The sequence below is a fragment of the Anolis carolinensis genome, chromosome 4 (genome assembly GCF_035594765.1).
Source record: "Anolis carolinensis isolate JA03-04 chromosome 4, rAnoCar3.1.pri, whole genome shotgun sequence".
Classification (NCBI taxonomy): Eukaryota; Metazoa; Chordata; class Lepidosauria; order Squamata; family Dactyloidae; genus Anolis; species Anolis carolinensis.
The window spans coordinates 168,933,203-168,957,014 of NC_085844.1; the positions used below are offsets into that span (position 1 = coordinate 168,933,203).

The following is a 23,812-nucleotide window of genomic DNA, read 5'->3' on the forward strand; positions in this document are numbered from 1 at the left end:
TGTAATATTTCCCTTCTTGCAAGTGCACCTCCTAACTATCTATCGGTTGACTACCCTGCTGCTGATGGGATAGAAGAGGGTAGAACTGGAGAAATCTTGAATACATCTTGACCATCAATAATACTACTGGTAGGATTTTCATCTTTTATAGGATAGATTCATTTTTAAACTTGTCCCAGCTGAAATCCTTGTAACCAGACTAATTTCTGTCTTTATCATGGTTTCTTCCCATTTTTTGCTGGAGCTGTTTTCATCCTTCCGCTGGTTTTCCATCCATGACCACTTAGCTTTTTCATTGGTGCACACCAAACAATTTGTGAGAGTATAGTTATTTTTGGAATATACAACATATTATTATTTTCCAGATGTACTGAACACAAGGATATAGAATACTTTAGAAGTAGTAATTCTTTCTCCAAAACATATCTCCAGTATAGGTTTTCATGTTTAGTTAATATGTTTTTATACTGCATTTCCACAAAGGAGTCCAAAGCAGCATATTATTCTTGTTTCTACATTCTATTGTCACAACACAGCTATGAAGTTGACAAGGCTAGGGATGTGTAACAGGCCTAAGGCCCCTATGAACCATTGTAGGTTCTAAGGTCTGCTGGAGATGTTGTCCTCTCACTTCCACCACCGTCACAAGCATGGTTGGTGGTGACAAGGGAAAGAGCCTTCTCGGTGATGGGCTCCCATCTCTGGAACACCTTTCCCAGGGAAATTAGGCAAGCTCCCACACTGTCCTCCTTTCATAGGGATCTCAAAACCTGGATGTTCCAGCAAATTTTCAAGAATGATTAGTCCCTAGGCCCAGTCCCTAGATACCAAGACAACACTCTATCCTGCACTTCATCCATTTCCCCGGGCCCTATGATACGTTGTTGCACTATCCCTGGCCCAGCCCTTTTATAGTTGGCCACATTCATCTTGTAATCCTAGCAATTGGTTTGTTGAACCTTTTACTGATGGAGCTACAATGAAATGGGTTTTAAATATTTTATTTTTACTTTTAGTGTGTTATAACAGGCTTTTGGTATTTTAGGATGATATTTTGGTTGTTAAGTTAATTAGGTTGTGTTATACTGTTGAATGTGTCTATTTGATGTATTGTCTATACGGTTTTCTTTCTGGCAATTGAACATTTGCCTTACATGTTGGAAACCGCCCTTAGTCCCTCTGGGGAGATAGGCTGGTATACAAATAAGGATTATTATTATTATTATTATTCCCCTCGAGTTTTCTATTTTACTATTTTGAGTGTTATTTATTTCAGGTGGGGGATCCAGAGAAGCCAAGAGTATCACTAAAATACTTCTAGAGCCATATTTGGCCCCTGACCCATAACATTCCCATCCTTGGTGTAGGGCAGTGGTTCCCAACCTTTGGTCCTCAAGGTGTTTTGGACTTAAAATCCCAGAAATCCCAGCCATCTTGCCAGCTGTTAGGAAGTATGGGATCTGAAGTCCAAAATACTTGGAAGACCTACAAATTGCCTGATGATTTAAGATGACATCATAAAATTTCATAGCATAATCTTAGGAAAGGAATACTTAAAGGTGGTTTTGCCAGTTCCTTCCTATTAAATGTAGCCTACAGCACCTGAGATTCATTCATGCCCTCTCATCGAAGTACTCAGAGCAGACTCTGTTTACTTTCCAAGTTCAATGGGATCTGGTGCTTTTAGGGTATGATAGGTATTGGATATAAGCAGCTATACATATATCCAAAAGATCAAATCATTACATTGTGTAGAAATTTTAAAAACAAATTCATATTTCTCATATCACAAATGCCTGACAAGATATAATTTTTCCCTTTCTTGCTGAAACATAAATACACTTTATTTATCTTCCACCCTTCTCCATGAAGGGACTCAGAGCGGATTGCAGTATATATAGAGCAGAGGCAAACATTCAATGGCTTAGTTATAATCACATACAATGAGACACACATACACAAAGGCAAAGGCTTCTCCTTTCATTTCTGGCATTTCTGGCTCATCTCTGGCTCTTCTCCATTTTCAAGCCGAGAAGCCTTCATTATTATCTCCTGGTAATGTGGCTAGCATGATTTCTTGGAGCGTCTTTTGCCTTTCTGCTGAAGCGGTACCTTTTTATCTATTCACATTCGCATGTCTTCGAACTGCTAAGTTAGCAGGAGCTAGGGCTAACAGTGGGAGCTCACCCGTCTCGTGGATTCGAACTGCTGACCTTCAAGTCAGCAGCAGCAGCACAAGGATTTAATCTATTGTGCCACCGTGACCCCTTTTTATGGCATATCTTCCATACGCGTATTAAATATTATTTTTTTAGGTCTTGAAAATGTTGCTTTTTAATATTACAGTTCCCAGAATTATATACACCACATGTCATTAATTCTGGCTTCTTGCACTCTCATCTTGAGACTGCACTGAGAATGAGGAATAAGCCAGAATTCCTGGTTCCTGGTTTACTGTTCTATGTGAGTCACAAATCATATGGGTATAAGCCAACCAGTACATGTCTCTCAATGCCCCTGGATCATACTATCTCCAACCTTTTTGAGAAATATAGTAACTATAGCTATCAACTCTTTTTGATATATAATAGTTGCACTTTGTGGACCAACTCACCAAGTTTCTTTGTACAGTACTATGGGCACAAAACCTGGCACCCAATGATTTATAAACCTAAGCATTTAAATGAATAAGCCAACTAAAATCTGACTTATGTAATAGCTCCGGAGAAATGTTTTTTTCCATAATCTTTCTCTTAAAACAAATAATGTATAATCCTCTTGTTAAATGCAGACTCCCAGTATGTTACTTTAATTTCAGACTGGTGTTTTGTATCCATGGCTTTATGCATCAGAGGAGAAATTGTTTATTTTTCCAGTTAAAATTCTATTTTGAGCTGTTTTGATCTAGGGCAGCAGCAATAGCTTTGAAGCTAAATTTATTACTCAGACCTTGGGATTTAAACTGCTATTGAATCCTGGGAATTGTAGGGTTACACTGTATTTGGTCGTCTGCCAGAGTGCTGGTGCCTCACCAAACTACAAATCCCAGGATTCTATAGCATTGAGCTATGGCAGTTAAAGTAGTATCAAACTGCCTTAGATGCACCATGTGTTTCTGCTATGAGAAAGTTTTATGTTGGTACAGTACCCATTAACAAAGCTTCTAATGGTATAGCACTTTCTTACAAAGACTCCATATGCCTACCCAGCCACATTTTCTTCCTCTTTGTTTGGCTAGGTGGTTTTTTTAAAAGTAGCATCAACACTGGGTGGATGTTGAAGAAAGGCTGGAGAAGCACAGACTCTCACTGTTGGGTTTTAGCAACTTGTCTGCAATAAATGATGCAATAAAAATATTAAGCTTGGAAAGAGCAGAAATCTAGTGTGACTAACTTGTCCTCTAGCCATGGGAGCTCACCCACAACAGGCAAGGTAAAAAGCAATGGCCTCCAGAATTGCTTTATACACAATGTATGTGCAGTCCATATAGAGCAAGATTCTGTGTTGTTACCCATTAATGGGGACATGTAATCTTTGTGCTGAGTGGCAATACTGGTTGCACAACTAAATACACATCAACATGCACAACAGCACTGCATACACAACTTGAACTTGGCAAACTGGAAATGAATGTGGATATTGTGCACTGAAAATGTGCACAGGGGAACAGGATTCTGGCCAGAGTTAAATTCGTATGAAAGTGCTAAGACTGTATAACTGTAATTCTTATATGGCAGTGGTAAGATTTTTGGATGGCTGAAATATGACAAAATGTTAGTTTGCTATCCCAACATTGTGAGATTAATTTTGTATCTTCCCATTTCTCCATATATTTAACTATGTTTTATTTTCATTATGTTTTTGTATTGATGGATTGTTTTGTATTTGTGTCTATGGGCATTTTGTCCCATATGTAAGCCGCTCCGAGTCCCTTCCAGGAGATGGTGGTGGGGTATAGGATTAAAGTTGTTATTATTATTATTATTACTACTACTACTACTACTACTACTACTACTACTACTACTACAATATATTCCAGATGCTTTAATCTATATTACTTTACCCTTTTTAAAGCATTTAAGCTATTTTGGATACCACATAGGAGAGCAGCAGAAAATCAAACACATCAATAAAAGTAAAATGAACGAATCATAAAGCTGCTCTTTTGAAAGTAACTTCCCTTAAGCTTTGCAGGAGGACTTAGGCAAAGTATAGCCAGTAAAAGCATTTTTGCTCCAAAATGCCCTCTTGGGGAACTCTTTTTTTTTTTTTTTTGCCCCATCTAAGGCCACTGTAGGACTAGGAGCCTTGTTTTAAAATAAATCAAATAGAAAGTGGCTTCCAGTAACATTGTCCTTTTAAAAAAGCTTCTCCTGGACCAAAAAATTACCAGGGCCCCCAATACCCAGAGCTTCCCCCACCCCAAATTGGCAGAAATTCCCACATTCTCTCAAGAGGGCATTTTGAGACAAAACCTTTTTTATTTTTTGGTGGGGGGGGGGGGGTAGGGTGCACGTAGTCCCGTAGCCTCCCGCTATTAATATAATAAACTGTTAATATAGTTCTCTGGAAGTGGCTGGCCTGCATCTTCCAACATGCTTCGCTGGTGGCTATAGATAGGGTCACTGAGAAAGACTTGCAGATCAACATCTGGAGTCCTGCAGGATTCTCCCTCCCCAATGAGTAAAGGCAGAATGCCTGCTTAATTATTTTTACAATGAGAATTCAGCAGCAAACGAGGTGTGCCATATTATACACAAATGACAAGACATAAAGTTGAAGATAACTTTATTTACAAATGGTACTAATAGTTGTAGAGTCAGGAAGAGACACTATGAAAAAAGATCCTTCTCTCTGATGTTGGATACTTACAAAAAAATTTGCCCTCAAAATGATTGGCTAATCAAAGAATCTCTTTACTTCCAAATACACAATCGTAACAAAAATAGCATCATAAACTTTAGAAAATATATCACATTCACAGTAAAGTGCCAATATTATGAGTTAAAAGTTACAAAGATTAGAGGATTGTGATTCTTGGAAAAAGCATAACACGAACAATAGAAAAAGAGTAACGTTTGGGTAGCCTTGGAGTGGAGTAGTCTTTGTTCAACTATCTAGAGCAGAAGAGCAAAGGAATTGTGTTAAAAATGTAAAAGATGAGCATGGTGCAGTGGTTTGAGCACTCTGGAGACCAAGGTTCAAATCCCCACTTAGCTATTCAAACCCACTGGCTGATCTTGGGCAAATCACACTCTCTCAGACTCAGAAGAAGGCAAAGGCATATCTCTTCTAAGCAAATCTTGCAAAGAAAACCCCCTTAGATGCGTCAGAAGTCAGAAATGATTTGGCGGGACACAATACTAAAAAAATATGTCTCATTATAATGGCCTATTATTGTTGCCATGTAAAGGAGGCCCATTGAATCATCTGGATTTTATGATGACTCTCTATTCAACCATTGATTAGATGGGCTTACTGTCATTGAGGCTAACAGCATTAGAAATAGTAATTTCAAATTACAATTTCTGGAGTTGAAATTATGCCAGAATTTTGAAATAAAATTCTCAGACCTGCCACAGACTGCCATCAAGAGTATACTTAAGCATGTATACTTCCTGTTGAAGTGGTACCTATTGATCTACTCACATTTGCATGTTTTCAAATTGCTAGGTTGGCAGAAGCTGGAGCTAACAGCGGAAGCTCACTGTGCTCCCCAAATTTGAACCACTGACCTTTTGGTCAGCAAGTTCAGCAGCTCAGCCGTTTAACCAGCTGCGCCATCGGGAGCCCCTGATGGCGTAGTGGATTAAAGCCTTGTGACTTGAAGGTTGGGTTGCTGACCTGAAGGCTGCCAGGTTCGAATCCCACCCGGGGAGAGCGCGGATGAGCTTCCTCTATCAGCTCCAGCTCCATGCGGGGACAGGAGAGAAGCCTCCCACAAGGATGATAAAACATCAAAACATTCGGGCGTCCCCTGGGCACGTCCTTGCAGACAGCCAATTCTCTCACATCAGAAGTGACTTGCAGTTTCTCAAGTCACTCCTGACACACACACACACACAGAAAGCATGTACACACACAGGAATTCCCCAGTTTTGCATTCCCAACTGCAGCTCAACCTATTATCTGTGGACGGATTTCTAACTTATTTGTATAATACTTAAACCTGTATTTCATGATACCAAAAAGAGGAATTTGCCATCTTGAGAGTGGAGAGACTAAGGCACAAACAACTAAAACAGTGGTTCTCAACCTGTGGGTACCCAGATGTTTTGGCCTTCAACTCCCAGAAATCCTAACAGCTGAGATTTCAGGGAGTTGTTGGCCAAAACACCTGAGGACCCACAGGTTGAGAACCACTGAACTAAAAAGCTTATTCTTAAAATCAATCCACCAAACCGTCACTGAAAAGCTTCTTGACACTAATTCCCTTATTCTCAATGCTGGAGAAAAGCTATTTCCTGTCTCCTCCTACATTGGTTCTCAACCTTTGGCCCTCCAGGTGTTTGGTCTTCAGCTCCCAGCATCCCAGCAGTTGGCCAAGTTGGCTGGGCCTTCTGGGAATTGAACTCCAAAATACCTGAAGGCAAATGTCAGAGACCACTGTGGGAGAATGAGTGTAATCAAACAATTGTTCTTCCTGTTACTTGAAATACAAACAGCTCTTCCTATGAGACATTCCCATCACTGATGTTCAATTCTTTGTTGTATGTATATGTTCCGTGCTCTATTAATTCTACACATTGCATAGTAAACAAGTTACTTTTATATCTGTGGATTACATCATTGCATTGAGTAAAGGAAAAGTGCAAATACTCAAAAAGCAGCTTTCTCAAGGCCCAGTATCTGGATCTTTCTTCCAGATTGTGGTAGACAATTAAGCCTGGCTTGTTGCCTGATTCCTAGTCTAACGTTTACTCTATTCTTTATGTGTTGCTAGAGCAACATAATCTGAAAAGCTCAGGCTAAATTCTTCCTTTAACAAAAAGTATGATTTCATTACACAAAGCAGTCTTGGAGAAAGCTTTGTAACTGTTAGGATGTGATGGAAAAGTAGTGCTCATATGGCTGAATTATCTGCATGGTTTCTCGTGATAATACACACACACACACACACACACACATATACAGTACTGCATGGCGGGGATTAAAATTAAAAGCCACAGAAACCAAGGCATGTTTTAAGAACAACACAGAAATGTAATATTTAGAGAGGAGTGAAAAACCAAGCAAAACAAACTCATTTCAATTGGACAGCTGTGGTTAAACTCTATTTGATCCCTTCATTTTGACGGCTTCAGCTGACAGAAGGATAAAACAACAAACCAATAATAAACAAGAGAATTAAATGTCTACAACAATACATTCATTGTTATATCCCTTTCAATCATTTCCGACCGATAGTGACTCTATCACAGGGTTTCTTGGCAAAATGTGTTCGGAAAAGGCTGAGAGTGTGTGACTTGCCCATGATCACCCAGGGGATTTCATGGCTAAATGGGGATTCAAAAACTGATCTCCAGAAATGTAGTCCAACACTCAAACCATGACAACATGCTGGCTTCCCCTGCAGATAAAAGTCACAGTAAAAGTACAAACTGATTGTAAAATTGCTATGGGTATTACAATTTTATTGGTACACAGGAACACTCAGGGTAAATAGATGACTCTCCATGTACTTCAGTTTTTGAGGACACCTTGATCTCATTATGTTAGGACTGGTCCATCAAGCTTTCAATCATAACTATATGTAAGGGGTAGTAGGAATGAGTTTAGAAGTAACTTCTCAGCCTGCATTTGCACATTCACAGAAACATAATTGATGAGGAGTATGTCTCCAAAATCTAGCTTACCTCTATTTAGATAAATATAAACAAATGACAAAACAGTGTTCTGTTGAATATGATAGATTGCTTTAGCATTTAGAAACTCAGAAGTTAAAGCCTCTGGTTTCAACAAGGTTTGTTTGCAGGCAAGAATGTCAGCTTAAATGTTTCTGCCAATTCTTTCTGTACAAACAGAATTTTCACCAGAAGCATTTCAACCTGGTTCTCAGACAGATACAGAGGAGATAAATGCAGGACGACTTCTAATCTCTCAACCATCTTTAAGCAATTGGGAAATAAGGATATTATTGGGTTTTTCTAGTTTAGTTGTCCAAATAGCTACTTCAGTTTCAGTCCTCAGTAGCAGTGTGTGTGTGTGTGTCAGCAAGCACTGAGCTCCATTCATGCACTATAGAAGTTGCAAAGTACAGGCAGTACCAGAGTTACATACATCCAATTTACATACAACTCATAGCTTAGAATGGGGGTGTGACAACAGGAAGTGAGAAAAATTTACCCATCGGAAGGGAAATTCACTCCTGAAACAGTTATCATGGGGGAAAGATGTCTCCACTGAAGCTTTATCATCAATTCTTGTTTCCACAACAAGCCACATTTTTCAAAATCCAATCATCACAGCGACAGAAAGTGAGGTGAAACAGGCACAGAAGTTACACTTAAAAATACCTGTTCCAATTTACGTACAAATTCAACTTAAGAACTTACAGAACCAATCTTGTTTATAACTTGGGGACTGTCTGTATTTGCTTGAATGGAAGTTTAAAAACATGGCTCTTTAGAAAGATCTTTGAGCCTGTGTAATCTGGCCAGACTGATGAGCCACCGGCTATGCCACGTCACACCTTGTTTTGCAGATAGCCAGCTTATTTGCAGGTTCTACTGCATTTTAAGAAATTTTATAATTCTTACAATTCTTACAATTTTTACTGGGATTTTATATGTATTGTTGTTTTTTATATTTATGTTATCTGTATAGTTTGTATTATAATTTATATGTTGCACTATAGTGCTTCTGTGAGCCACCCCGTCCCCCCAGGGAGATGGTGGTGGGGGTACAAATAAAGATTTATTATTATTATTATTATTATCATCATCATCATCATCGCATTAGGATCACTTTGCCTCTACGAAATGGGGTTACGACTCAAAAAAAAGGTGGGAACTGCTGCATTAGGCCATTGTCAAGAGCCGGTGACACCATTCTGAGTAAGGATGACTTACTTTTACTAACAAACTAGCATTGGAAAGAACAGAAATACATTTCAGATTAATTATTTCAAAACACATTCTTCTCCCTCTTTAATAAAGTAGAAAATAAGGCACCCTGAGAAGACAATTCAATGCAGACAGACTGTAGCGCCTCTCAAACACTGTAAATCTATCAGTGCAGTGCTAATCTTCCTTGGGTGGCCAGCTGAGGGAGCTTTGGATGCTACAGGAATGCCGGCCCCTTCCCTGGGCCACCCTCACAGAGACAGAAATCCACAACTGTCCCTACTAGCTATAGTCTCTAAACTATGGTATTTGAAGGGGAACTTTGGATCTACTGGATGTAAATTTTGTCCACGCTCTCATGAGGACCAGGATTTGGCTCTTTAACTATGTCAATCTGGAGCCTGCATAGCTAATTTAAGTCTCCTTGATTTCAGTGAGAGATAAGAAGTTTAGCACACTAACATATATCTACCAGACTGCACAGTAGATATGCCCTCAATCCAGCAAAGCAGACTTCCTCTCTCCTGAAGAGGACAGATTTCAAGACCTTTAAAAACTTAGGACAGCTTCCAAGTATTTTTGGTTCCTTAGTATAAAATAAACAGATTTTAATTCCTAAGATAATGCATACTTTTACTATTTTATTTACTGAATACCATGACTAAAGGGAAAAAAGCAGATTGCAGAAAGTGAAGGGAATTTATGGATTAGATCCAGACTATCATTCATACTGAGCACCACTGAAAGCAATAGGGTTTCACATTGATTTCAGTGGGACTGGAGTGCCTCTAACTTCCTTTGGAACTAACCCCACATACAGATGAGGAGAGTAGCTTGGACATCCTCATACCCAGACACACTTTATGTTGCCAACAAGTTTGTAAAAACACTCTTTTTTAAAAAAAATTGAACAAATAACTAGAAAAATGTTTTTTTCATAACAATAGAGCAATATTCTGATTTGTTTTGTTGTTTTTGAAATGGGATTTCATTATGCTTTACTTATTTTAAAAATGGAAAGGAAAAAATGTTATGGGTAATTGTTGCTTGCAATACTTTATTTCCAAGATTATATTTGCAAAGTCAAGTCTTTCCTGTAGCAAAAGGACATGAATTCCTAGAGAGTCAGTTCGATAAAGAAACTGATTCTCTGAAGAAAGCAGTTCAAATCCCTGTTCCTGAAAATGGAATGTTTCCAGTTCAGCTATTAGTCTAAAGTTGTATGGCAGGAATTTGGCCAATGCTCAAGTTCTGTGCACACTTAGCACCGTGCAATCCCAAATACAAAATTTTAGTAACTGACCAACATGTGTAGTGATTTTTTTAAACTCAGAGAGAAAATGCTTGTGTATTTTTTGTTTCTGTCTGCTGCTAGTACAGAATACAAAACACTGTGCAAGGCAAGGAAAAGCAGAACAGGTTTGTATGGCACAATGAGGTAACAAATGACATTTCTCTTTCTTTACTAATTATTGGATGAACAAGAAACTAGCCAAACCTTGCAAACTAGACAATCAAGAAAACTCTGCAACAAAAAACCCTCAGTTATGAAGGAAACAAAGATACCAATCATAAATTCAATGCACTGGCAAATAGAAACCAAGCAAACATCAAACCTATTGAATGAAGTCTTTGGCACAGTACAAATTATGCTTTTTTTGCACATGTGAACTATCCTGACATGGTCGAATGTGGCGATTGGGACCCATAAATGCAGACAAAGACCTCCCTTCTAAATTTTAGGATTTGGGGTGATTTTTCATCCAAAAACTTGGTCATAAGTGTAGTTTCCCTGAAACCCTGAAAAAATGGCAGAAAGTGGCTAAAAAAACAGAAACTGGAAGTAATGTCACATCATTTTCAGCTTGCTCAAACACATTGGTGTGGCCCAGTGGATGATCCAGAGGAGGGGGATTTGGTCATGTTTACACTGACAAACCTACTATGCAAATCAAGTGTATAATTCTACAGTATTTGAGTTCCACAGCTGTGGCAACAATAGTCTTAAGTTTTATAAGCAAAGGAATTTGCTACTTACCCTTATCAGATTCAAAATACAATCATTTGCCCAAGAGACAATAGGGACAATTCTGCATGTGCAAAAATGTGCAGATTGCATTGGCCTTTACTGACAGCTTGTAATATTGTATAATGTTAAAGCTCTAAATCTATTAAGCAAGTAGTGCAACTATTTTTCAATTCCATACAGAGTTAAAAAGAATAGTTCTATCGTTATCCAGCAGCATTTTTGTAAGATATATTCTTGTATGTTGGTTTTCTCTGTGAACTCAGATGTTAATTCATCATACTCTATTTATTTATTCATTGCATTTCCATTATGCTTGTTGCATTGCAAATACATCTATTATAGTGCATGTTTGTTTTTAAATTGATATGAAAGATTAGATCAAGGTCACCATTTCCAAACATTCATGAATTGCACCTTTTTTTATACAGAAGCACAGGAGGGATGGAATAAACAACAGGTTCGACAGACCTGCTAAGGCATATCTGTCTCTGCATAATCAATTATAATTACTTGAAGTCCATGCACATATACAGGGTCTTTCAAAGCTGTTTCCATAGTTATTCTTCCGTAACACCATTGAGAACAGCTACTTTTCAAAAGGGCAGAGAACAGACAGATTACACCAGAAACAAAATCAAACCAGAATGTAATGTATCAGTTCTTGTTCCTCTTTTGGAGATGCTTAGTTTGCCTCTTCGGCATGGATTGGTGGAATCCTGTTGGACACCAGAGTATAAACGTAAGGCCAGATTTTATTGGTCTCTGTTCCAGAAAATGAGTGTAGGATCCCTCTGTTTCTGAAAATTGAACAGAAATAACAAATTTATGAAAACCATAACTACAATTCTGCAAAATTATCCAATTAGCTAGGACACAAAAGACACAAATATAAAACAATGTGTTGTCGAATGCTTTCATGGCCAGAATCACTGGGTTGCTGTGTTTTTTGGGCTGCATGGTGATGTTCCAGCAGCATTCTTCAGGGGTGCCACAGATGCAGGCAAAATGTCAGGAGAGAATACTGCTGGAATAGTACAGTCCGAAAAGCTCACAGCAACCCAAAGTTGATTCACATTACATTTTGGTGTGTTTTCCTATACAAGCATTTTAACTTGTGATCAAAAGCAGTATTTAATGTGCTAGAATGCTTTTATAAGACCAAGTGTGTATTGTTTTAAAAGCATAATTTGTTTTATTGAACCAGGATCTTGAAACTTGCTCTAGAATCTAGAACATGATCTTCCAGACTAATTTTTTTATAAACAAATCAACCAAACCTAGTTCACGCATAAACCTTCTTACCTGTTCAGCAGCTACGTAATACCAATATGGGAAGGAATCCTGCATCACAGTTCATGAATGTTATGTGTTCATGATCCCTATTGTAGTCTCTCATTAAGGTAAGGGCTGTGAATGTCTCCCAGGTTCCACTTACTGGAAAGCAGCCACTGTGATCATTACCCCTGTTGCTCAGCTGAGATGTTGTTCCAATCTTCCACCTCTAAAACAAGTGATTTCTAGTGTGTGAGAGAACTCACACTAGAAATACAACAGACCAGCCCCTCCACTTTCTGTGGAACAGGAGAACAGACCCCAGTCAATCCCAACAGCTGCTGCCTGGTAATTTGAGACTGATGGGGATGGGATTCATTTTGTAGTAACATAGTATCACACAGGAATAATTATGACTAAATACTGTAGATAGCCAGTGACTGTTTTTACGCAATTATAACATACAATATTCTACATCTAGGTTTTGTTTTACTGCTTTGAGTGCTTTTGTTTTGAGAAAAAAACAGAAAAGTATGCACTCATATCTTCAAGAATTGATTTTAGAGTATACTATTTTTAATGTTACAATTTCTCCAGCCAGAAAGGCCATAGGACATTTCTCCGGAATGGAATAACCAAACTAAAACTACCACTTATTTTCATCAAGATAAACAGCTACCAATAGCACAATTCCAATAAGCAATATTCAAATAAATACAATAGAATAGTGTCAAATAAAAGGTCCAAAGAGTGCTTTTAAAATAATATGAAAATTCTAATGGCATGCCACATAATTTTTGTACCATTCTAATACACACTTGAATATTGAGAGTGAACTTCTACTCACTTGTACAATTCTATAACAGGCTTTGCAGCATCTTTGTATTTTCTTAGCCTGCCTGCAACAGCTTCAGGTTTATCATCTTCCCGCTGAATTAATGGCTCACCAGTAACATCATCGATCCCCTGTAGAACAAGAGTGATGTGAAAGACACAATAACAAAAACATGTACAGTAGAGTCTCACTTATCCAAGCTAAATGGGCCGGCAGAACCTTGGATAAGCGAATAACTTGGATAATAAGGAGGGATTAAGGAAAAGCCTATTAAACATCAAATTAGGTTATGATTTTACAAATTAAGCACCCAAACATCATGTTATACAACAAATTTGACAGAAAAAGTAGTACAATATGCAGTAATGTTATGTTGTAATTTACGACTTTACTGTATTTACGACTTTAGCACCAAAATATCACGATACATTGAAAACATCGACTACAAAAATGGCTTGGATAATCCAGAAAATTGGATAAATGAGGCTTGGATAAGAGAGACTCTACTGTAGTTAAGAATGTAATTACTGTGCAAGGAAGACTGAATTTTAAAAGTCTGTCATGTACAAAAACATCTTGTCTCTGTCCTAATCACTTTAAAACAGGGGTTCTTAACCACAGGTTCACAGACTCTTTGAGGGTCCATGGAAAGATTTCAAGGGGTCCGTGAGCTGGATGGAAAAAATCAAATTAATTTTATTTTCTCTGGGTATTTCACTTATAAATGTATGTAATAAATTATAGTCATATTCATTTCATATTACATAATAATCTTAAATTTTATTTTAGAAACATGCCGCTATTGAGTGTCATAAAACAATCTGCTGCTACATTCTGTGGTTTTCACGTAACTGGCAAAGGTGCCCGTGGGGAAAAAAAGTTAATAACCCCTGCTTTAAAATTCCTCATCTTTAATGTCTTCATGATGAAGGAACTATCTTTTTAGAAAGCTCTTTCCACATAGCTGGAAAATTCCTTTCTAATGAGGCCTGTGTGCCAGGGAGAAAAAAAGTCATATCAAGTCAAAAAGATATTAACCGCTCATTTTGCCAGAACTTCTGTCACTTCTTGCTGGGTAAACTTTGGAATTACTACTGGTCAAAGCATATTCTACAATAATCATTATAATCTATGTTGGAAGGGTCATTATGATGTCTACAGAGAAACAAAACCCTTGAATAAATGTTTTGAAATTTCCTAGACTTCTTGTAAGGGCTCTTTCACACTAGATAGTATTAACATGTGAATATAAGTGATAGGGAGATTTCCAAAGATAAAGACAACATCAACATTAATTGGGAAGTTTTAAAATATTCAGAACCATTTAAGAGTATTAATACACATTTTGTGCACTCTTCTGACTTCTCCAGAACGTGCATCCTTTTTGTCACGAGTCTGGTGAGAGTGGTACTTCATGAATCATTATAAGCAGAAATCATTTTCACATACGGATGAGCTATCTTGTGGAATTCATTGCCCACTGAGATTAGGCAAGCCCCCACCTTGTTAGCCTTTAAGAAAGATCTAAAAACATGGCTTTTCCGATGTGCCTTTGGGGAGTAAATGTAATATATCACTCTATTCCCCTTGGATTTTATCCTTTAGACTGCTTCACCATTTTATTTCCCTGTTTCCCTTATTCCTATGTCTCTCTCTCCCGAGTTTTTAATTAAGTGTTCATGTGGCCTGCCCTGGTTTTCATTGTTTTCTCCGATTTGTGTTGTAATATATATACGATGTTTTTGCACTGTTATATTGTGTTATGATTTGCTGTTTATTTTGTTATATTGTATGGTGTCTGGGCATGGCCCCATGTAAGCCGCCCCGAGTCCCCATTGGGGAGATGGTGGCGGGGTATAAATAAAGTTTTTATTATTATTATTATTATTATTATTATTATTATTATTATTATTATTATTATTATCTTCCTCTTTCCAAATTACACTGATATACCAGGACTTTTGCTCTCACTTGCACATGAGGTGGATTGAATTCCATATTATATACTCTTCCACTACCAGGGTGAATCCAACGAGCACTGAGACGGTCTTTTAGAGTCTCAAATGGGATGTTCAAACTTATCACTAGGTCCAGTTCACATATCCTGTCAAGTGCTTCAGCTTGTCCCAATGTCCTAGGGAAACCTAGAGGCAAAAGAGAAAGAAAACTTTACAAAAATTTGCAATGATTTTGATAATTGTTTATTTTTTAAAAACAAAGTACAGGCTGAGTATCTCTTATCTGAACTGCTTGGGACCAGACGTATTGAAACTTTTTTTTTTTTGGATTATGGTAACGGGAATGAGTCTAAACACACCATTCATTTATGTTTCATATATACTTTATATATGAGTTTGCAATTTTTGCACCAATTCCCTTTTTTAAAATGAAGTATAGTCTCAAAGACATACACACCCAGGGATGGGACAAGAGTTGCAGATTTCAGAAACATCTTAACCAGCTCTGGATAGACTAATGAAGATGTTTTCCACATCAAAGCATCCAAGCATTACGGTTTCTTGGATTATCACAAAAATACTTTTTTGTCTCATGTATATTTTTTTTCCGTGTCAGGAGTGACTTGAGAAACTGCAAGTCGCTTCTGGTGTGAGAGAATTGGCTGTCTGCAAGGACATTGCCCAGGGGACAACCAGATGTTTGATGTTTTACCAACTCACTAATGCCTTGAAAGATCTATCCAGCTACTACAAAAAGAACCACCTGAAGCCTAACCCTGCAAAGACACAAGTGTGTGCTTTCCACCTACGTAACCGTGAAGCCAACAGGAAACTGAAAGTTACTTGGGAAGGCCAAGAGCTCAAACACTGTTTCCATCCTAAATATCTTGGTGTCACCTTAGATCGAACACTAACATATAGGAAACACTGCATGAACACCAAGCACAAAGTAGTTGCACGCAACAACATCCTGCGGAAACTGACTGGCACGCATGGGGTGCAGACCCACAAGTATTAAGAACATCAGCCCTGGCCTTGTCTTTCTCAACGGCTGAGTACGCCTCTCCTGTCTGGCACAAGTCTGCACATGCGAAGCAGGTGGACATAGCACTAAATGAAACATGCAGAATAATCACAGGATGCCTAAAACCTACACCTGTTGATAAACTCTACAAGTTAGCTGGCATTGCCCCTCCTGACATGCGACGGGAAGTTGCTGCTAACTGCGAGAGAAATAAGGTCGAACATTGTGAAAGCCATCTACTGCATGACTATCAGCCTCCTCCCACCAGACTCAAATCAAGGAAGGGCTTCATGAGAACCACCACTCCTCTTGATGTTCCTCCAGCAGCAGCAAGAGTGTCCCTCTGGGCAGCTAAACCTGGCAATTCTAACTGGATGGCCCCCCATGAGGGTCCTCCTCCAGGGGCAAACCAAGAATGGGCAACTTGGAAGTCCCTAAACAGACTCAGAAGTGGAGTGGGCAGATCAAAAGACTAACTTGGCAAGGTGGCACTACCTGGAGGAATCCTCCACCTTGTGTGACTGTGGAGCAGAACAGACAACTCCGCATATGTATGCTTACCCACAATGTCCTGCCTCATGTACGGAGGAGGAGGAGTTGTTTAAAGCTACGAACAATGCGGTTGCTGTTGCCCACTTTTGGTCTAAAACTATTTAGATGCTTGTGATTTTCTCTTTTTTTCATCATTTTAAAATGTATTTATCATGCAATGCTTTTGACACAAAATAAATTAAAACCATCCTTGTGGGAGGCTTCTCTCATGACCCTGCATGGGGAGCTGGATTTGACAGAGGGAGCTCACCTGCTCTCCCTGGATTCAAACTGCCAACCTATTGGTCAGCAATCCTGCCAGCACAAGGGTTTAACACATTGCACCACCAGAGGCTCCTTCTGCTAAAAGCACACAATTCTGGTGCAAGGCTAGCAAGCTAGATGAGGTCCTTCTTCTGCCCTGTTGTGCCCAAACTCTGCACCCATTTGCACAGGGCTGAAAAGTTTTAAAGTGTTTGCCTGCTATCCCCCTCTGCACTATCCAAAATATGAGACCACTTAAAATACAGAATTTTATGATATGCACCTAGAATTCTAATTCTTTTAAATTAATACTATTGTGAATTCATACATTCAAAAACATCACCTTAACATTACCTTTCCTCACAACAAAGATCTTTAATGTAAAATGTATCAGATGAGCCCTGCTGGATCAGGCCAAATGCAAGGAAGGCTTAAGAACAACAGCCTTCTCTTCTAGTTTCCTCAACAACTGCTTTCTTTCTATACAGCAAGTGCAAGTTTAGTCCCTTATTTATTATTTATTTATTTACAGTATTTATATTCCGCCCTTCTCACCTGAAGGGGACTCAGGGCAGATCACATTGCACATATAAGGCAAACATTCAATGCCATAACATAGAACAGAGACAGAGACAGACGCAGGCACGGGCGGGCCTCGAACTCATGACCTCTTGGTTAGAGTGATTTGTTGCAGCTGGCTGCCAACCAGCCTGTGCCACAGCCCGGCCTAGTCCCTGGCATTTTCAAGGCAGGCTGGAAATGACTTCTGCCTGAAACTCAAGAGAGCTGTTGTTGAGTCACCACTGACAATAATGTGCAGCTAGGTGGACCACCAGTCTGACTCATTCTCATGCAGCTTCTTATGTCCTTGAATCTTAAATATTACTCAGGTTCTGAATGGTCCCCAGAATTTTCCTCAGATCAGCACTCTGAGCATGGGTGGCAGTGGGTTGTCTCCTTGTGTAGCAAAAGATTTGGCTCAAATCTAACTAGGCAAAGCTGTTCTCAACTTTGTCCTAATAAATTCAGGACCACTTCATACATCTGATTTCTAGACCAGTGGTTCTCAACCTGTGTGTACCCAGGTGTTTTGGCCTAGTTTGCCAGCTGTTAGGATGTCTGTGAGTTGACGGCCAAAACATCAGGGGCCCACAGGTTGAGAACCACTGTTCTAGAGTATCCAAGATGAATCATATACAGGCTTGGTCCCTTGGTCAAAGTACACACTCTGAGGCTAGTCCAAGTTTGCCTCTGTAATCAAGAGAGAAAAGTAATCACCTCTATGTTGGAATCAATAGTGGGCACCTCCAAGGGAAGATCATTTTCACCCTTGTACAGCCTAGTGTCTTGTATTACCTGCTGCAGGAAATTCTGGGGCAAAAAACAAAATACACTGTTTTGAATAATTTATTGTTTCAGGTGGAATGTATTGGGGAGACCCAAAAGGCCACAAAATGGGGCTTGTTGGCTGCATGCAGCCAGCAAATTGTCCTATCTTTACCCCTGTTTTGTTTTTGTTTTTTTGTTTTTTGTTTTTGCAAAGATTACAAGCCAGAAAATTAATTGAAAAGAACCAAGGTAGTGAAGAAGGAGGACAACTATAGAGTACTGACATTCCTTGCATAAATGCACACTTTCTTCTACAAGCAGCCTTGGCTAGATCTTTTTCAAATATCAAGAATTACTGTAAGTAAGAGAGGTGAGACTTTAGTTCATGTCATTCATACAGTAACAACACGATCTTTCACAGAAGTGCCACAAGCTATGAACACCAGCTTCTGGGACTGCAGGCCAACACTGGTTTCTTTATGTAGGAGAACAGGAACACATCATCCTCCTGGCAACAATTTGTTTCCCCTTCCACGAACTGAGTTTTTTTAGAAAAGTAATTATAAATTCATTCAGACCACTGGCCCCAGGCAAACCATCTCTTCATATTACTCTACTATGAACCTGCAATTTAACTTTTGGGGGCAGGAAGGAGAAGAGATGAGGAAAATATTGAACAAACCATAAGCATTATACAAAGAGCTGTGAATTAGAGTCGTACATCCCGCCCCAATATTGGAAACAATGTGTGAAAAAATGATTTGTTACTTGTGACATGTAAAGCAGTAACTGTTAAAGTTGTTGGTTTTTAATATTACACATTCAGTGTATATGAAAACCTGACATTTTTATTGCTCTGGGGGTAATTTTTGGCATCTCGGGACTTTTTAGTTGTTTTTAATTCAATTTTCTATATTCAAAAGTAATGTACCTATAATGTGCTATAATGCAATGCATTTATTTGAATATTCTCCCATAACATTGCAGGAGAGGCAACAACATCAACACAGCAACTTTTAATACTAATGGTTTCAAAGTCCCTCTTGGTCAACCCAGGACCAGTACTTTCTTCATGTTGTAGCAATATACCTTACATACAGCTTCTGTTCTTGAACCCATCAAGTGCATCCATTCTTAGAAATCCCATTGACCTCATTTTTGGTCTGCGTTGGTATGGCAACAGTGAGACAAGGATTCATGAGTGTCTAGTTGTGGACTCTCGGTATCTAGGATATCAAATTATCTAATGGGCATCTAAGATAAGAACTGTATGCCAGGCTCTAATAAGGATATTCCACTGAGAAGAGCTGATTCCATCAATAGGATCAGGAGGATCTCCTCCCTACAGCTTTCCATACACCCTCAAAATTGTCCAGATCTATAAAATCTTCCACAGTAGATTCTGGAATGGCATAGAGGGCTGCATGAGAAAAAGGAGGGAAAGTATCACGTCACAATAGCAGTCAAGAACTAGTATGATGTTGGATTTAAGCCTACACCATCATTTGTCTTTTCTTTCACTACAGTGGGGTACAGAACTGTTTGTTTTTTTAAAAAAAAAAAACTGAACAGTTCAGAAAAATATGAAAGAACAGGGCTTTAACCTATGCTAGCAGGCCCCACAATTCAATGGGTCTGCTCCACAATCTTTCACAGAGGAAGAGTGTGCATCAATATGGAGACAGGGAAGTGTGCTAAGATAGCCTCTGACCAATGAACTCCTCGAATTGTTGCGGCTGCTATTTAAGACAGAAAAACTTTCTAAGAAAGTTCTTTTAGTCAAAGGTCCCTGCTGAGATAGGCTTTCTGAGCTAGATCTCCTACTTGTCCCAAAATATTATTCACCTTTAGTCAAGTTTATGTGGCACAGGTTGAACATCCTTTATCCAAAATTCCAAAATCCAAAACACTCCAGAATCAGAAATTATCCATTTGGGTAGCTGAAATAGTGATTCCTTTGCTTTCTGATGATTCAATATACACAAATGTTTCATGCACAAGAATTAAAATATTATATAAAATAACCTTTAGGCTATGTGTATAAAGACCATGCATGAATTTTCTTTTAAGACTTGGGTCCCATCTCTGACATACATTATTGTGTACATATATACAGATATTCTTAAATCCCAAAAACCTAATATCTAAAATGCTTCTGGTCCCAAGTGTTTTGGATAAGTCATATTCGACTTGTGTCATCAGGGATGAAAAATGGTGCATGCTACTTTTAGCACACTATCTTCTGCGCAATATTCAGTTTAAAAGCCTAAGCATCATTTGGAAGGAATGGACAGGCTGATTCCTAAAGTCCTTAAAGAAAGAATATAGGAAATAATTCTTTGCTGGTTCATACTACTTATGTATATTTCAGTTACTTCTGAATGGAGGTTCACAAAACAAATCTAATTTCCTTGGAAGATCTTCCATAAAAGATACTTTTTTTTTTCTTTAGCTCTGCTTCAATATGGAGTCAGGGTTTACACACTCAGGCAGTACCGTGTGTAACAGTACATTTCCCTAGGTTCAAATTATCTGCATGCCCAAAAACATACCATGAAAAAAGTGAAATGAACCATTTTTGAATGAAGTCTCTCTTTTAAAAAAAAGTGTAGATGCAAATTAGCAAAAGTGAGACATATCTTCCATCGTTCACTGCACACGGATGAGACTGCTATAAGCAATTCATCTTGGCTCTGTTCCTTCCCACCTACTTACCAGTTGGTACTTGTTGCACTTCGGCAACACGCAGGGAGCACACTGTTTCATGAAACAGAAGGCTAATCGACAAAGAGTCTCTCTGCTTAGTCACATCTCTGAGAAAAGTGAGGGTTGGTGGGGGGAGAGAAAGAAGCAACATGCTTGTGGGCTTCTTCCCACTTGGAAAGAGACTAAAAGTTTGCATGGCTGTTTTAACCTCTATTATGACTTCATGCACAACTCAAAGAACCAGTGCTTGCCTTCAATGTTCTGAACAGTGTGAGGCCTAATTATCTGAACAATTGGTTTCCCCAACATAAGCCTCTTTGTCACACAAGAAATGGAAATCACATGGCTTTCCAGATATTGTTGGGCTATAACATCTAGCAGCCTGAGACAGCGTAGCCAAGGAAAGATGCAGCCCAACATTACCTGAGTAATGTTGGGCTGATTCCGATCTCCATAGTCAAATTTCTTTACCATCTTAGTTACAGGGCGGGACCAGCAAATATTCTTACTGGTAATGACCAGTTCTTGAATGAATTTTCACTTGCTGACTACTCTGATATCCATTTGGAGCCAGTTTTCCCAGGTTTTAGTATGTTTTTCATGCTGTTTTCTCCCATTTTGTTTTATTATGCATTTTGCCATTAATCATTATCATTATATTCACCTTCTTCAAACACTATTCTGAAAATATCTTGCTGAAGAGCAGCATGCTAAACATTGAATACATCTGTTTCTTGAACTTAGTACGAGAACAAATATTAACTATTGTCACCAAGCTGAAAGAATACCAAGATGACCTAGACTTCTTTGCCCCAATATTCTCCTGATGTTTGAATGACAACACCCATAATTTCCAAAACAGTATGATTGCTGTCATAATTAGAGAATGATGGGAGGGGATATGTCACACATCTGGAGGATGCCAAGTTTCTGAAGTCTAGTTTAAACTGTCATCTTCTGTCCACATTTCAATAAATGTAACTTTAGTGACAGGAACTCAAGACATTTTTAGATCAGTGTTCACAATTGTCAAAAATTTAACTATGAATTCTCTATCCCTCAATGATCTCAGGATGCTTTCACTCCACCAACAATTTCTAAAAATATTAGAATTGCTCAGTGTACTGTTTTTATGTTACATTACATTGCCCAAAACAGCATCTTAAAGATTTCCAATTCAAAAGTGTGTCAAAGATAGAGAGGAGAAAACAGTTTCTACTACAAACAAAAAAATACTGCATTTCCGGGGGGGGGGGGGGGGGGGGAGATCTTACCATCAAGTAGCCAAGGCTGGCTCTGCATTTTGTCCAGTTCTGTCATCATTACACGCGTGAACACATGATCTGGTACCAAAAGGCCTTTTTCAAGGTACTGCTTTGCCAGAAGACCGACATCTGTTCAAGTGAAAATACACAAAAACATATGATAATTTAGCTAAGACAGTTTACAAGATAGGTTTCAAAGTCCTGAATGTTAATTGCTTTACAGCAATTTCTCAGAACATGATTACAGTGGTCCCTTGGTACACCCCAAGGATACCAACATTTGTGGATGCTCAGATCGCATTACAGTATATACCACAGCATAGTAAAACAGCACCCCTTATGGCAACAAGTGCCAGAGAGAGCTGGAGGATCTGTGAAATGGCAGGAGCTTACATCAAATGGCCTACACATCATTACAGTGCACAACTTGTGGCTAAATCAATGTTTGACTGTTTGGATTTTTATTCTGAATATTTTTGAGAGTTTGTTGGTTGAATCTGTGGGTGCAAAACCCATGGATATGAAGGATGGACTGTATAGAGGAGTAATCCCCAGGATGACTAGTTGGGTGATTGGGCTTCAGTGCCTTCTCACTTGATCAGTTAATACACCCATTGCATCTCTCCTCTCATTAAGAACATTCCAGCTGACACTGCCTGCCAAGTCAGCTGAATCATTAAGTTGCCAAATCATGCAAATGATATGAACTTTAGCTTAACCATCTTATATCTGCCAAACCTAAGGCCAATTCTGCAATCACTGACATTAGAAAGGGGACTTTAAAGCAACATTACAAGGTGCTTTGGATCAGGGACTTGTCGCATTCAGAAAAGTAACAGAAATTTGTGTAATCCACAATTAATCTTGGAAAGAGGATGATAAAAAAGGAAGCACAATTCAGAATCAGGGTTACCACTGTAAAAAGAAGACAAGCAGGTAGCAATTTAAAACATGGAAGCTAATGAAATTAAAAGTGGAGGAATTAAAAATAAATGAGTAGGTAAGGCATTAACCGTTGGGAAAAAGACGTAACTAAAAAAGCAAGGAACAAGAAAGAAGGTAAGGCTTAATGCCAGTTATAACTCATCTTCATAGCCATATTTTTATACACATTGCTACCCTTTGCCATATAGTTAAATGCACCTTTTACAGTTATACATACTTTGTTTTTTTCCGCTCTGCTCATTTAACATAGCTGACTATATTTTTAGTGCAGCTCACCACATGTTTTCTTAAAAGAAAGCCAAACTGTTTTTCAGCGGGGCTTCCTCTCTGGGAAGTGTGTTTTGAATTGCAGAAGTTTTCCACACGGTTGTGATGATAACAAATATTCATGTTAGAAGGCTCATAATAATATAACTAAAATGGGGTGGGGAAGGAAATTAGTAAGGGAAACAATGAATGGCAGTCATGCACAAAAATGAGTTAACAAAATAAACTAAGCCTTTTTTCCTAACCATGCAACGGCCTGAATATACAAAAACATATATATTTAAAATATTTTTATTCTAAAAAAAATAAAAAAATTGAAGGT

General features: G+C 38.6%; 1 protein-coding gene across 2 annotated transcripts in view; it reads right to left on the reverse strand.

The window, feature by feature from the left end:
- Positions 1 to 4,771: 4,771 nt before the first annotated feature.
- Positions 4,772 to 23,812, reverse strand: part of ak4 (adenylate kinase 4) — a 44,278-nt gene continuing 25,237 nt past the window's right edge. For both annotated transcript variants that reach the window (XM_062978223.1, XM_062978225.1), the window contains exons 3-6: positions 22,288 to 22,407; positions 15,173 to 15,345; positions 13,214 to 13,332; positions 4,772 to 11,891 (exon numbers count right to left, since the gene is read on the reverse strand). In XM_062978223.1, coding sequence (XP_062834293.1) covers positions 11,777 to 11,891; positions 13,214 to 13,332; positions 15,173 to 15,345; positions 22,288 to 22,407 — 527 coding nt within the window. In that variant the 3' untranslated portion in view covers positions 4,772 to 11,776. The remainder of the gene's footprint in view (positions 11,892 to 13,213; positions 13,333 to 15,172; positions 15,346 to 22,287; positions 22,408 to 23,812) is intronic.